Raw genomic sequence first — 15,006 nt, 5'->3', positions numbered from 1 at the left:
TTAGTAATTTAGCTGTTGCCTCGGCTGAAGCAGGCGTGACTATAAACCATAGCATCAGCAAGGTATTTTCCTTTAAAAATGTCCCTTCAATGGGCAGTAATCCTCCTCGGTATATGACTCTTGTGAATATTCCACTGTCACTATAAGCTTCAGCTCCATTATGTGACTAACTGCACTGTAATTTGCAAATTTTTTAACCATTGTATCAAATTCTAAAATATATAAATCACCAATTAAAAAAATACAATAATTAAATTATTGAAGAAGGTACTTTCTTGCTTGTTTGCTTGACACCCATTGATGAAGGAAATGCTACTCAGCAGGGGAATACATGAATTTGGAGAGTTGCACAGTTTTAAGAAGAATTTTGTATATTTTATTTAATAGAAAAATGTATGTAGCAAATGTAAATCAGCTTAAAACACTGAAATTCTCCAAACTCATATGCATCTGTGAGTGGCATTGCCTTCAGAGGATGGCAGCAGGCTAGACTTCCTGTGGTAATTAGTAAAATAGCAGTTTTCATTGAGGCACCAGAATCATTCACATATATAGAGATGCTTCTGTATGACAGAGATTTCTAAAAATTCACAGACAAAAAGTACATTAAGATGGAGGACACAGCAGTAGTTTAGGATAAAGTACAGTACAGGGATAAAGCGATATAAATCCAGGGAGTTCATTATGGCTAAACTTAACAGAAATGCAAACATGGTATGGAAATGCAGAGTTAAGGCATTCAAACAACCATAGCTCCTTCCTGAAGTGACACCCTAAAGTAATCTTTATGATTAAGTCATTTTAGTGTTTGTGGTCCCAGGTTAGAGTAAACTGATTTTTTTAAAAACACTTTTCCCTAACCTATTATAGTGTTGCTACCAGGCAGAGTTATAGTCAAAGAGTAAAGTTCTGTGGTTTTTGAGATGGATATGCTCTATTTTTTGTACATTACAAAGAGTTTGATTCCCTGCTTTAAGCGTAAAACTCAACTCAGTCTTAACTATGGAACTGCAACTGCCACCTCCATAAAAATACACGTTGTTGAATTTCAATGTTTGATGCACAACACTTTTCTTCAGGAGCAATTTGTGTTCATGTTCCTAAGATATGAGTTATTGGTTGACATTTTCTTTAGCCTTGAACACAGAAACACAGACTCTCTTCAGCTTGCTGACCTAGGGGGAGATCTTTACTCTTTGCTCTGGCCCCTTTATGCTGAGTTAAAGGGTCATAGCAGCATACAATGGCTCTGAAAGCACCAAATCTGCTCTTGGCACAAGAACCTGAGGAAGTCAACTGTAAAGCTGCCTTCCTAGGCACCCCCCATTGCAAGCCCTCCTGTAGGGAGCATAACTGGGGGCAGGAAAGGCATGTCAGGGCATGGCCATAGCATGCAGCACTGCAGAGATTTCAGGCAAGGGTCCAGAGAAGAGCAACAAGAATGATTAAAGGTCTTGAGAACATGACCTATGAAGGAAGACTGAAAGAATTGGGTTTGTTTAGTTTGGAAAAGAGAAGACTGAGAGGGGACATGATAGCAGTTTTCAGGTATCTAAAAGGGTGTCATAAGGAGGAGGGAGAAAACTTGTTCACCTTAGCCTCTAAGGATAGAACAAGAAGCAGTGGGCTTAAACTGCAGCAAGGGAGGTCTAGGTTGGACATTAGGAAAAAGTTCCTAACTGTCAGGGTGGTTAAACACTGGAATAAATTGCCTAGGGAGGTTGTGGAATCTCCATCTCTGGAGATATTTAAGAGTAGGTTAGATAAATGTCTATCAGGGATGGTCTAGACAGTATTTGGTCCTGCCATGCGGGCAGGGGACTGGACTCGATGACCTCTCGAGGTCCCTTCCAGTCCTAGAATCTATGAATCTATGAATATAAGATTTAAAATTAGCCTACTTGATAAAGGCCTATTTGTCCATACAATGTAATAAGGGGAATAACATGAGAAACATGAATTACCACTCAGACATAAGATATTAATTATTTCTACTATATGTATGTCTTACAATTTTCTTTTTAAATTTCATGTACAGCTGGCCGTAAACCAAAGACCCAACAGTCAGCCATTTCCAATGGTTCTCCAGATTTAGGTATAAAGAAGAAACCCAGAGAAGGCAAAGGTAATTTCTTCCATGTATTAAGTCTTAAAATAATATAGTGCATTTTATCTAAAAATCCCAATACATCTTTCATGCATTAGTACTAAACACATTTTGTAAAATACCAAGATTTGTAAATACCTTGCTGAAGTCAGCGGAGCGAGAATTTCACCCCATGTTTTAGTATGTGTTTGTACAGGGTCTAGTAAATTGAAGCCTCAATTGGGGCCTCTAGGTTTTACTGTAATATCAATATTTAATAATAATAACTGCTGCAGTTATGATTATTTTCATTTGAAATTCTGTTTGCACATATTGACTTCACTCACGCTGGCTGATGTGCTCCCTGTTGGCTTGTTGCTGGACACATGCTTTGTTACGCTGCCACTGGAGAGCCTGTGGTCAGGCAGAGCAAGCAAAACTGTGTGTGTGCACTTATGCTGTATAATAATACATTTAAGGCCTCCCTGTTGTATGTTCAGAGAAGCTTGTTGCTTTAGTAGTGGATTCAGCCTCTGCAGTGGCTTAAATATACACAAGGAAGTACCCTGCCTTTGCAGTAGGTTCAGTGGTTGGCTTAACTAGCTGGAAAACTAATTATTATATATTTTCTTACATCACAAGACTTGGTTTTGTGTCCACAAGATGAGGCAGGAAGAGAACGCCTTTAAAGTGAAGTGTTTTGGCCCTGTGAGGCAATGCTTGTCAGTACACGACCACCATCACCTATCTGTGTGTATGCATACGTGCCCCTGTGTTGCCAACTGTCACTACCTTAGAGCCTTCCAGTTGTTCTTTCTTGACCAATTGGTCAGGAGAGCCATGCTTTCACCATCAGTTCCATTGATGCATTGAGTATCCTTCCTTGCTGCCCCTTCCCTCCAGTCAGCAGAAAGGTGGTTGGTAGTAGGCATTCACAAGTCGCCTCAGAGTCAGTGCGTGATATATCAGATCTTCCTCCAGTGGAAGACACAAAACATGGATGCCTTTGCCACTTACTAAACAAAAAGTGGTTTGGACTTCTGCTTGTGGCATAAGGAAAAGATCACCCTAAGTAAGGGATACTGTTTCTTTATGTTGAAGAGAAAAGGAGAAAAATTCCTGTACACCTGTCCGCTAATACAATTGGTAGCAAAGGTCTTAACCAAACTCAGGAGAGAAAAGGTTTAGTGATCTTAATAGCAACATACGGGATGAGACTTGTGGTTTTCAGCTCTAGTGTAGTTGGTAGTGCAAAATCTCCTCCTTCTGAGAATGGCCATAGATACATGCTCTGTTCTAATCCAGGAGTCCTCTCCTGTTTACCTGGTTCCTTATCAGGGTAGAGCTCCAGAGGCCTGGTGTTTGTGAGCAGGTGTCTGGGGAAGAATAGGGGAGGAGTAGTGTGACCAAGGTAAGTCTGTGCTGAAAACCACTACAAATAAATCATTTAACTTCTCTGCAGTGTCCTTATGCTCTTTAATTGTTCCCTTTACTTATGGGTATTCCAGTGAACCCCGTTGATTGTCACAGATTTTCAGTTGCCCTTAAAGAATACATTTGTTTTGTGTTTTGGCACTTGGCATTTCAACATCCTCTTAGCCCTCTTAATTTCCATTACAATTTAGCTGGTGTAGTTTATGTTCCTTTCTACTGGCTTCACTCGAGCTGATTTTCCATTACCTGAAGAATACTTTAGGGAAGTGACCTAGTTCTATGCCTTTTAGAGAACCTGTTTCGAAAGAATGTCTAAACTCTTGTCTCCTTGAGTGTTGTCTCCACTGGGGATCTCGTCTTCTTTAGTTGGCCAATATTTTGAAAGTTTATTTTTCTGAGGACACTTTCTTTGAGACTGACTCTGCTTGTGTCTCTTACCCCTTCTTTTATGTTACAAACAATTAATGTTTCTTGCTGGGTATTGGCTAACTTAACATCTTTCAAAATATTTAGTCTCCAAGACTAAGAATTCGACAGTCCTGGAATGTTTAAAGAAGGAGCAATTGCTTAACTTGTAATTGTACTTATTTGAAGGGGTCATCTCACAGGATTCTTAATTTCCAAGATTTATTGGGGAAAGTTCTCTCTCCCCCTGAGCCTGGCTAGATGTATATTTTGTTTACTGTCTGGGATGTGTTGTGGGGTTGTTGTGTATTCATCTTTTGGGGAACTCCTTACACAATTCAGCACTGACAGCAAGGTTCTCAGGGCTAGGGGAGTGACAGCAGATGGTGTGCAACCAGTTTCATATTGGACTACAACTGTCAAAGATTGTATTATACATATAATATGCACACAAAGATGTAGACTGATTCACTGGTGCATCCCTGATGCTTTGAGCTGCTGCGGTGGTGCAAAGTAACTGTAAATCTGGCTTAATTGGCCCCCTGAGGAGTCCTTATTGTGGGGAGGGGAATCCCTAGGTGGTAAAGAATGACTTAGAGGTGGTTGGAAATATTTTGATGAAACAGTTTTTCTTGAAAACGCTGATTTGTTGAAACTGAACTGTTTTTGTGAAAACAACTCAGGTTCAACAAATCTTTCTTGAATCACAGATAGGGTTCTGAGTCATTAGAGCATGTTTATAGCTTTCCGGTGAGATACAGCATGTGTGTTAGTCCTGGGAGGACGTGCCCTATTGGGCTTTACCATTGTGACACTTCTGTGCATAGAAAACCCAGTTTAGATCATTTGTAAAGGTTTTCAGGCATTATTTCCTCTTCCTCGGAGTTCTGTACGCTTTGGTTCACTAAGGGATCCCATTGAAATGTTTTAAAATGTATATTAAATATTAACAAAAACACTATTTTAGAAAATATGTAATAGCTACAGAATATGTAGTGGTATAATCTAGTTTTATTGGCACTCTTTTGGGATGACCTGCTACACACCTTGTAATTAATATGGCTGTCCCAAACTCCTGCTGATGGAAACATACATATTTACTTCAATACAGACTATGAGGGAAGAGTGCCACCTACTGAATCACCAGTACCACCTCCTGCAGCAAAATGAGGGCCATTTCCTTTGATCTGGCATTTTGGGGATCTAATGTGTTTTTGCGGGGGGAAACAACGTATGTTGAGTATCAGAGGGGTAGCTGTGTTAGTCTGGATCTGTAAAAAGCAACAAAGAGTCCTGTGGCACCTTATAGACTAACAGACGTATTGGAGCATAAGCTTTTGTGGGTGAATACCCACTTCGTGAAATGCATGTGGGTATTCACCCACGAAAGCTTATGCTCCAATACATCTGTTAGTCTATAAGGTGCCACAGGACTCTTTGTTGCTTTTAACGTATGTTGAAATTCTTGCTCACTTAACGCTGTGAGTTTTTCATTTTCTCAGTCCAGGAGCTATTGCAGAAAGACAGATAGCATTGATAGCATGTTGGTAATGAGCGTTGGAGAAATCCTATCTGGGTGGACCAGAAGTCAATAACTGTTAATTTGCTGTAATTTCTTTGGAATTCTTTTAACAGTTTCATTTTTTCTAGCAGGAACAATTTATTGAATTGAAAACTAATTTTTGGCTTTTTTTATCATGTGCAAATAGAACAGCTATTAAGTATAATATCTAAAAAACAGCACTTAGTACTGGAACTTTGTTTTAGTTTCATTTGGCAAGTCAGAATAAAACCAGTAGATCTGGGAATGTCTAGGAAGTGTGGTCTCTTGGTTAGAACCGAGAACTGGATTCCTAGGTTGTGTTCCTGACTGTTACTCACTATGGGCCTGATCTGAATTTCATTGAAATCAGTGAGAAGACTCCCATTGATTTTAGTGAGTTTTGGATCAGGACCTATATTGCTTTAGACAAGTTGAATCTCTGTACCTCCGTTTAGCCATCTATAAAGTGGAACTATAATAGCTTCCCCAGAGAAGGGTTAGTAAATTTTAAGGAATTTTGAGGACTGTGGCACTCTTTAAACTACCTATAAGGGAAGTAAATGTATTTTGCAATGCTTTTATCATAGACTTTGTAATAGTCTAGCCTCAATGATGCTGTCACCAAGTTTCAGGAGCGAATGCTTGAGTATTTGTTAATTGATATGGTAGCATGTTGCACAAACAGATTTATTCTTTAATGGGCTTTTGTTTATTTACTTGGGCTTCTGCATTCCTCCAGGATTGAAAACTTGGTCAGGTCACAAAATCTGGGGACTCTGACTGAGTGCCCCTTTAATAGGATGGTCAGGTTTTAATCTGTACTCTCATTGAAGGGCTTCCTGTATTTTATTTTTTTAGGTGTGGGTAAATCTCAAAATTTACAAACTGTTTGAACTGTTTTTCAGCATTCAGCAGCCCTTCCCCTGCTCTCCCTTCTCATGATTCTACAGGTTCTCCTTTCTTTTTTTGATGATTTGTTCACAAAATCACTTCCTTCCACCTGTGATAAACAGAATGTGGTCTGTTTTTTTTTCTGTTTGTAGCCCCTTTCTCCCAGATGGAAGTGGTCTAATCAGAGTCCAAGCAGCTTCTCTGTTTAAATTTAGTGCAATGCTGGGTCTTCTCTATTACATATGCCACAGCTCTGAAACCTGAGAGCATACACTTACTTAGATTGTAAGCTTCTTGGGGTAGAGATAGTCTTTTTGTTCTCTGTTTGTATACTGAATTGCATAATGGGGTGCTGATCTATGATAGCTAGGGGCTACTGCAGTACAAATAATAATACACTGTAGGGGAATGGCTTGGAGATTTTGAAGTGTTTTAGACACTCTGATGTTACAGTTGGGAAGCAATGGAGTCCAGTGAACAGGCTAAGACACCTTGTGAACACTGAACTCCCAATAATAAAGGTGAGGGATGGAGGCAGATCAAAAAGAAGGAGGTTTCTAGGAGCTTGTGTATGGGGATATCTTCCCCCCTCTCCTCTGCCAAAGAAAAAGTTTGCCTTTCCTTAAGTAGTCTCTCCATCCTCTCTCCTTCCCTTCCCATCACCAGACTCCATCTCAGAATGTACAGCCTATGTTCTGGAACTGCTATCTGCAGTCTTAAGAGCTGAACCGAACTCCTTTCAGAGCATTGTTTATGTCCTCTAGGCAGCCAGGAGGTGTTGGTGCTGTAGGACTCCATCACTCCCTTTCTTATAGCAGTTGAGAGCTAATTTTGGTTTGAAGAGTCTCCCACATCATGTGGCATAGCACAGTTCTAGTGCTAACCCCTTTGAGTTTCAGAATGTAAATATTTATGAAATCTTTCCTAAATTTATCAGAGTGAACAAATACATACACATTACAAGTGAAGGGTAGGCAGAGGATGGTATGCAATGTAGTCATTCAAAGTTCCTATATCAGATAGTTGTCTAAGTGCACTTTTGTATGTCTATATATGGAGAAGTTTTTAATACCTTTAAGTGTAAGTTGTCTAATGTTCATATGCTGTCTGTTTTTGTAGGAAATACAACGTATTTGTGGGAGTTCCTTCTGGATCTTCTTCAGGACAAAAATACTTGTCCTCGATACATTAAGTGGACTCAGCGAGAGAAGGGCATCTTTAAACTTGTGGACTCCAAAGCGGTCTCCAAGCTATGGGGAAAGCACAAGAACAAACCTGACATGAACTATGAGACGATGGGAAGGGCCCTGAGGTAAATGAAGGGGAAGAATATTGGGGCTTTCCTTTAATTACAAAATAGTCTGCAATTGTGTAATTAGTCATTTTAAATTGGAGACTTAAAACCCCCCCAAAAAAGTATGATCATAAACATCTGACCTACATTTTTCTATAGCTACTAGATTTTAACTCTTTACAATTGTTAAAATGCAACTGTATACTATAAATCATAATCTCTGCCATTTTCATTGCTTTTTCATATTCCCATTTCTTATTTTATTTTTTAAATATTTTGTATAAACATGATTTAAAAAAAAAACAACCCAAACTTTTAAGCCATGGTCCTTGAATAGTTATGCTTAGTCAGTATGTTTGAAAGCTTTTTTTCCTATTATTGTAGAAATTAGTGTGTTTTTGGTCTATGTTAACAAGCAAGTTTGAAATGTTGAGTCCCTGTGTACATCCATCAGTGTTGTTTACTTCATAATTGTACTTTTCCTTGCAGATATTACTATCAAAGGGGAATTCTCGCAAAGGTTGAGGGGCAAAGGCTGGTATATCAGTTTAAGGAGATGCCAAAAAACATAGTGGTCATAGATGATGACAAAAGTGAATCCTGCAATGAAGATTTATCAATGCCTACAGATGAGAAGTCATTGGAACGAGTGTCATTGTCTGCAGAAAGCCTCTTGAAAGCAGCAGCATCTGCACGTGGTGGAAAAAATTCTTCTCCGTTAAATTGTACAAGAGCAGAGAAGGCAGTCACCCGAGTTGTGAATATTGCCTCTCCAGGGCATGATATGTCATCTCGTCTTCCCACCACCACTACCACTGTTCCAGCAACAGTAGCTCCCAGGTTCGTGCCACACTGTTTGTCATCTGCTGAACCCTTCAGTCAGGAAGCTGAGTTGTTTTAATGTAGTGCCTACAGATAACCTGGTGTCAACCACCTTGCTAAAACGTACTTGTGGTAATGAGAGCCCAGCGTAGCCGGTTGTAAACTGCTTTCCAGTCATTAAGCCCTTTGGCTAAGATTTTCAAAAATAGGAGTTTGTGGCTCCCAAGGTCCATATTTAGGCTCCCAAATAAGTGGCCTGATTCTTTAAAAGGGCTGAGCAGCCAGCAAGTCAGTGAGACTCACCTGCTAAGTACTCAGCACATGAAAAATCAGACCACTTATTTAGGAGCCAAACTTTAGACTTTCTTAATTTAGAAAGCTTTGGCCTTACTATTTAAACCAGCGGTCCCCAAACTTTTTCCATCACCCCCCCCTCCCCCCTTCCCAAAAAAGGAACCTGTCCCCCCCCCCCCCCCCCCCGGGGGGGGCCGTGGTCAGGGGCTGGGAGCTAAGAACGGGCCCAGGATTGGAGCCACCACTGTGGCTGGGAGACAGATTGCCGCTGGGGCCTGAGCTGTTGCTGGGGGTGGGGCCAGAAAGGAGCTGGGGGCAGAGCAGAGCTGCGTGGCACTCCCTCCCTGCCCCCCATGGGGGCTGACCTGGGCCCCGCTGTGCGCCCTCCCCCATGTTCCTCCATGCCGCCTTAGGGGGCACGCTCCACAATTTGGGGACCACTGATTTAAACAGGAGGAGGTGACTTGGGACCCCTGCTGGTGCTGGGGGAGAAGGGGGCCAGACTGCAGCAGACGCCGGGACCCCCGCTGGTGGTGGGGAAGAAGGGGGCTGGGCTGCAGCGTGTGGCTGGGACCCCCACTGGGGGCCAGGCTGCAGCGCTCGGCCCAGGACCCCTGCTGGTACTGGGGGTAAAGGGGGGTTGGCGGGGCTCCCTACCTGGCTCTGCGTCCCTGCAGCTCCTAGGCAGCGGAGGCAGGGTCAGGGCAGGGACTCCTCTGCTCGCTGCTCCCGCCACAAGCTCCGGCTGCTGCAGCTCCCATTGGCCAGGAACCACAGCCAATGGGAGCTGCAGGGACAGGGCCTGCAGGCGCTGGCAGCATGCGGCATGGAGACCTACCCCCCCACCTCTCCGCCACCTGGGAGCTGAAGGGGGGGTCCCCCACCCCAATCCCTAGCCCTGAGCCCCCTCCCACACACCCAAACTGCTACTGCTGGCCCAGGAGCTGCCTGGCTCAGGCAGTCCCTGGACCAGCACCGGCCACTGCAGAAGTCATGGAAGGTCATGGAATCCATGACCTCCGTGACAAACTCACAGCCTTACTCATCGTGCTGCTGCTATCAGTATGCTTGCTACCAGACTCATTTTTCAAATAATCTGATGGTTTATTTAACTGAAGAAAAGGATGTGAATGCTTTTTCTTATTGCTGGGTGTATCAAAAATGGTACAGTTTTCTTTTGGCACAACTCCCTGTAAGTCCTGGGATTTTTATCCCTTTTAATTTTTGTGGTGACCTGACAGCTGTCTTAACACAATGAATGTATATACATATATATTAATCTTTCAACAGGACTGTTCGTGTGGCAATGCAAGTGCCTGTCGTAATGACATCTCTGGGGCAGAAAATTTCAACTGTGGCAGTACAGTCAGTAAATGCAGGGTCACCATTAATAACCAGTACAAGTCCAACAACGGCAACGACCCCAAAGGTAGTAATCCAGACAATCCCTACCGTGATGCCAGCATCTGCTGAAAATGGAGATAAAATCACAATGCAGCCTGCCAAAATCATTACCATCCCTGCTACTCAACTCGCACAGTGTCAGTTGCAGACAAAAACAGGCCTGACTGGGTCAGGAAGTATTAACATAGTTGGAACCCCATTGGCTGTGAGAGCACTTACCCCTGTGTCTATAGCTCATGGGACACCAGTAATGAGACTATCAATGCCTGCCCAGCAGGCATCTGGCCAGACTCCTCCCAGAGTTATTAGTGCAGTCATAAAAGGGCCAGAGGTGAAACCAGATACAGTGGCTTTAAAACAGGAACGTGAAATGAAAACACTGCAACTTGTACAAGAAGAAAAGCCAGCAGATGGAAGCAAGACTGTGACGCATGTTGTAGTAGTTAGTACGCCCTCAGCCATTGCCCTTCCTCTAACAATGAAAACAGAAGGAATAGTAACATGTGAGAAATGAAGAATAGGCAGTTACCAACATGGATTTTCCTGACTTTTATTGATTGAGCATTCTGACAGACTTGGGGTGAGGTAGGGTGGGGGAATGGACATGATCAAGAAGTCAAAAACGAGAGTTTAAAAATGTAAACATACATGCGTATATCAGAGACTTACTGGAAATTAACTAACTGTCCCATGTTTCAGTGGGAATTGAACCACACATTCATATGCTGACAGAAAACTGCCTCTTTCAGTTGGGAAACAACTGAACCTATGAAGATGGAAAATTATAGGGACTGGACTGAAAGGGACCAAACAGTTCACTACGATATCAAGTTACACTAAGACCTGGAACACTAAAATGAGTTCTGTGAGAGGCTTGTCTTGGTTTAATTTTCAGGGGGAGAGGAGTCTCATTGTTACAAATGGCAAATCTGATGCATTTTTGTATGCATACCAGCAATTACTACTGTGTGCGCACAGTACTCAACTGGTGCTATGTGAAAAACTCTGCTACTAGGTATACTAGAATGTGAATTAAAGGAGAGGATTAAGAGCTTCTAAAAGAAGACAGAGAGACCTAGAGGGATTTTGTATCATATAGCTTAAGCAGATTTAAAATGAAAGCCTTAGACTGATTTTCAGTTATCTTTCTTGAAATAAGCTAATGGCTTGTTTGTGTAAAGCTTTTTTATTAAAACAAATTTTTTAAAAATCTTGTACCTAGCACAGTATTGTTATAGAATTACATGTAACATATTTTGTATGGTAGTTAAAGTCTGTCTAAATTTCTTAATTGTGGACAAAATAGCAGCAGGCTTTTGGCCTTTTGCTGTAACATGCCTGTGTCACTCACTTAGCCTTGACATCTGTGCATACATTTCAGTTTCAGCTCCACTCTGTCACTTGAAAGGTCACGCTCAGCATGAATTTTTGTCAGGTAGTTCTAAACCTGTACAGTTTCTTAGTTGAAGTTAAGAGGGAAGTACCAGTGTTCAGAATGAACTATAATAGTTTGTATATTCAACATTTGAAGTATATTCTATTTTGTTGTACTCTTGTTTCAAAGTGTATTCAAGTAGGTTTTACTGAAATATAGAAATGAAATTTAATTGATTTTGGTCTGTTTGTTTTTCTTAAAAAAAAAAAAAAGAAAAGAAAAGAAACAAGATAACTTATTTCCCCTCTGTCTGTCCAACTACTTACCTGCTTTTTTTATATACTCCAATCACCAAGTTAAGAGGACAGTGACACAGTCAGGTGGTTTGGAGCTCCCTTACACTTTCAATGAAAGAACTCTGCTCCTGTACACATAGTGTTGTGAGGCAGGTTGCCAGAATACACCTCTACCCCGATATAATACGAATTCGGATATAACGCGGTAAAGCAGTGCTCCGGGGAGGGGGGGGGGGCCTGTGCGCTCCGGCGGATCAAAGCAAGTTTGATATAACGCGGTTTCACCTACAACGCAGTACGATTTTTTGGCTCCCGAGGACAGCGTTATATCGGGGTAGAGGTGTAATTGGTAATTTATTTTTTAATCTAATGACTGCTGATGGACATATGCTGTGTAAAATCCTGTGGTTGCAGAGTACAGCTGATGTTGCACTGATTCCATTGAACGGAACACTTTTGAGTAACAGCATTAAGTGGTAGCACAGCAGTTATTATTTACTGTTTTATGTAGTGCCCAAAGTATTACTAAGCACTTTTACAGACTGATAAGACAGTTCGTGTTCCTAAGCTCAGACATGAATGATAAAACTGAGAGGAGATTGGGGACAACAAATGTTACAAGAAGAAGAGCGTGGTTACTTTGGTTAGTCATGTGCACATACCTTGAGGGTCTGTTACACATAAATGAATTGCAAAGGTGTTTTGGAGGACCTGGTCTGTGGGGCAGTAGATGAGGCAAGGGAAGATGGGAAAAGAGTGGGTTAGAGTGCTAGTGGAAACAGGAGGGTGAATAATAAGAACATAATGCAGGGACAAGTGGGGCTTGATCATAATGTGAGAACTAGGAGTGGCTGAAGGAATAGTTAAATTCCCTTAGGTTCACTGCAGGAGGTTGTGAAAAGTATAGATTAGTTAGTCCTTCTTCCCCACACTGCCTCCTCTACCACCTCTCTGGGCACTTTTTTCTCTGGATTAGAAACATAAAAAATAATAAGGAAATATCTCCTTTCGTACACCACTTTCATCTTTAGCTCTCCAAATGCTTTACAAAACCTAGATGAATGTTATCCTCATTTTATAGAGGGGGAAACACAGTAGTAAGGAATGAAACACTCGATCAAGCCACCTGCCCATCCAGTGCAGTATCCTGTCTATGATAGTAGCTAGTACTCTACACTTCAAAGGAAAACAGTGTAAGAATCCCAGAGTGGCTGCTTGTGGAACAGCCTGACTCCAGGGGAAATTTCCTTCCTCATCCCCATCAGTCAATTGCTGGCATATGCCCTGAAATATGAGGATTTATATTCCTTATAAAGTTCTGTGGATGTTCATTATCTATATACATATCTAATCACACTATCCAGTGGCCATTAGTTCTACCAGGTCCCTTACCTTTTCTCTACCATTTATATTATATACCTGTATCTTGTCCCTTTTATTCATCTAGCCTCATTGCTGTAATCATTTGTCCTTGTCCTTCTATTTCTATCTTTTATGAAATTAAGTTAAATTCTGTTGTATATAGGTTCTTATATTGCGCTCATCACTATTATCTGAGCACCTTCCAGTCGTGCATTAGGCGATATGACTACAACTGTCACATGTTTTGTTCTCTTATCCTCTCCTCAGGGGGAGAAGTGTATGCAGTGGAGTGTCTTGTTTTGCAGTTTTGTTTTTTGGTGATTTGCCCAACGTCACCTGCAAGACAATAGCAGAGACTTGAATGGAACCTAAGTCTTCTGATTCCCAGTCAGGTCTCTTATACACTAGACCACATTGACTCAGTTCTTTCAGTTGCTTATGAGGGAGAAGAAAATTGGGATGACAATTTGTTTCAAATTTCCAAGGAGGTGGGTGGAAAACAAATGATGTAACAAAATACATGGAAGCTTTGCAAGAAAGAGACCTTAGGTTATTCTGATTAAATGCCTCAGGTGATTCTGGTGCTGCAGTCAGTCAATAACAAAAGGGAAAAAGTATTTTTCAACTGCCTTTAAATAATTGAGGATTTTGCCAACACAGGGCTGTTAATCCTCTGATTCAAGCACAAGTCTCATGATTTCAGGTGAGGCTTTTGGGTCTGAACAATCTATTTAATTTTTTTTTCTGCCACTTGTTTCCTTTGTGTGCTACTGGATGTATGACATTCCAATGAACTTTTTTAAGTGAAAGCCCTCTTAGACCAGAACCAGAGAAAGCCACTGCAGGATGTGAGACACAGCCTGTGATCATGAGCATCATTAATTTAGTGGAAGTAACTGTTCAGAGAGTCCTAATTTTGCCCCTCAATGTCAGTGGAACCACTGTGCACACACAAACAGTGAAATAACTTAGTGGCTCATTTCCCTTTTTCTCACAGAAGTCAGATTGTGATTTTGTCTGCAGAGGGCTGTACAGACTCTAGATTCACTTAAGCACAGTCTGAGCTTATACTTTAGAGAGCTTGTGGATCAATAAAGGAGATGTAAAAAGAGGAACGCTGCACCTTAACTAAAAAGGCCAGCTAATCTTGATCGCATGTCTATAGGGGGAAGTAGTGAAGGAGAAGTGGTTGTCAAGCATGAAGCAGAACCAAGTGAAGACCTTCAGGCAGGAAGAGATGGTACAGAACCCAGACTGACTTCATACAGGCAAGCCAGTGGGTGGGAAGCATAAAGTCTGCTGCATAGTGAGCACCCTCTGAATATACTCACAGTAGAAGGGAAGAGAGGTTTGAGAGGCAGAAAACTGACTCAGGGAAAGGTGGGAGCAGCATCCAGTGTGGATGTTGGGCATCCTTTGTCCTAATGGTTAACCCTTAGAATCAGAGGTTTCTATAGGAAGAAGAAGCTGAACCCTGCTGCTCGTGAGCCAGGGAGACACGTTGAGAAAGAAGTTGAAGACTGACTGCAGCAGTCCAGGAGAGAAAGAAGAAACTGGGTTGAAGTGCTGCAGTACCAGAGAGGAGGCAGGAATAAAAAAACGACAGCATCCTCACGTTGTATACAATGCCCTTGATCAGCTTATGTGTGTGAAGGGGATTGGGTAGGTGGTTGACAGGCTCACCAACTAGTCCCTGAGGAGCTGCCATGTCAAGTGGGACTGTGTCCTCTTCTTGGCCACTTCCACAGCCTCCTATTTCAAGAACCTGGAGGTGCGTGGAAGGGATTGGAAGAAAGGCTC

The 15,006-nt window shown here is 41.8% G+C and overlaps 1 protein-coding gene across 5 annotated transcripts in view; it reads left to right on the top strand.

Moving 5' to 3' along the window:
* ELF2 (E74 like ETS transcription factor 2) overlaps nt 1-11,784 on the top strand; it is a 67,862-nt gene extending 56,078 nt beyond the window's left edge. For all 5 annotated transcript variants that reach the window (XM_026647831.2, XM_026647827.2, XM_026647829.2 and 2 more), the window contains 4 exons: nt 2,039-2,125; nt 7,479-7,671; nt 8,143-8,493; nt 10,060-11,784. In XM_026647831.2, the coding sequence (XP_026503616.1) occupies nt 2,039-2,125; nt 7,479-7,671; nt 8,143-8,493; nt 10,060-10,687 (1,259 nt within the window). In that variant the 3' untranslated portion in view covers nt 10,688-11,784. The remainder of the gene's footprint in view (nt 1-2,038; nt 2,126-7,478; nt 7,672-8,142; nt 8,494-10,059) is intronic.
* The last annotated feature ends 3,222 nt before the right edge of the window (nt 11,785-15,006 follow it).

Source organism: Terrapene carolina, unplaced genomic scaffold (assembly GCF_002925995.2).
Source record: "Terrapene carolina triunguis isolate 2854851 unplaced genomic scaffold, T_m_triunguis-2.0 Scaffold66, whole genome shotgun sequence".
In the NCBI taxonomy this organism is placed as follows: Eukaryota; Metazoa; Chordata; order Testudines; family Emydidae; genus Terrapene; species Terrapene triunguis.
Note: the sequence above shows the minus strand (reverse complement) of the source record. Positions and strands in the feature narration are given on the sequence as shown.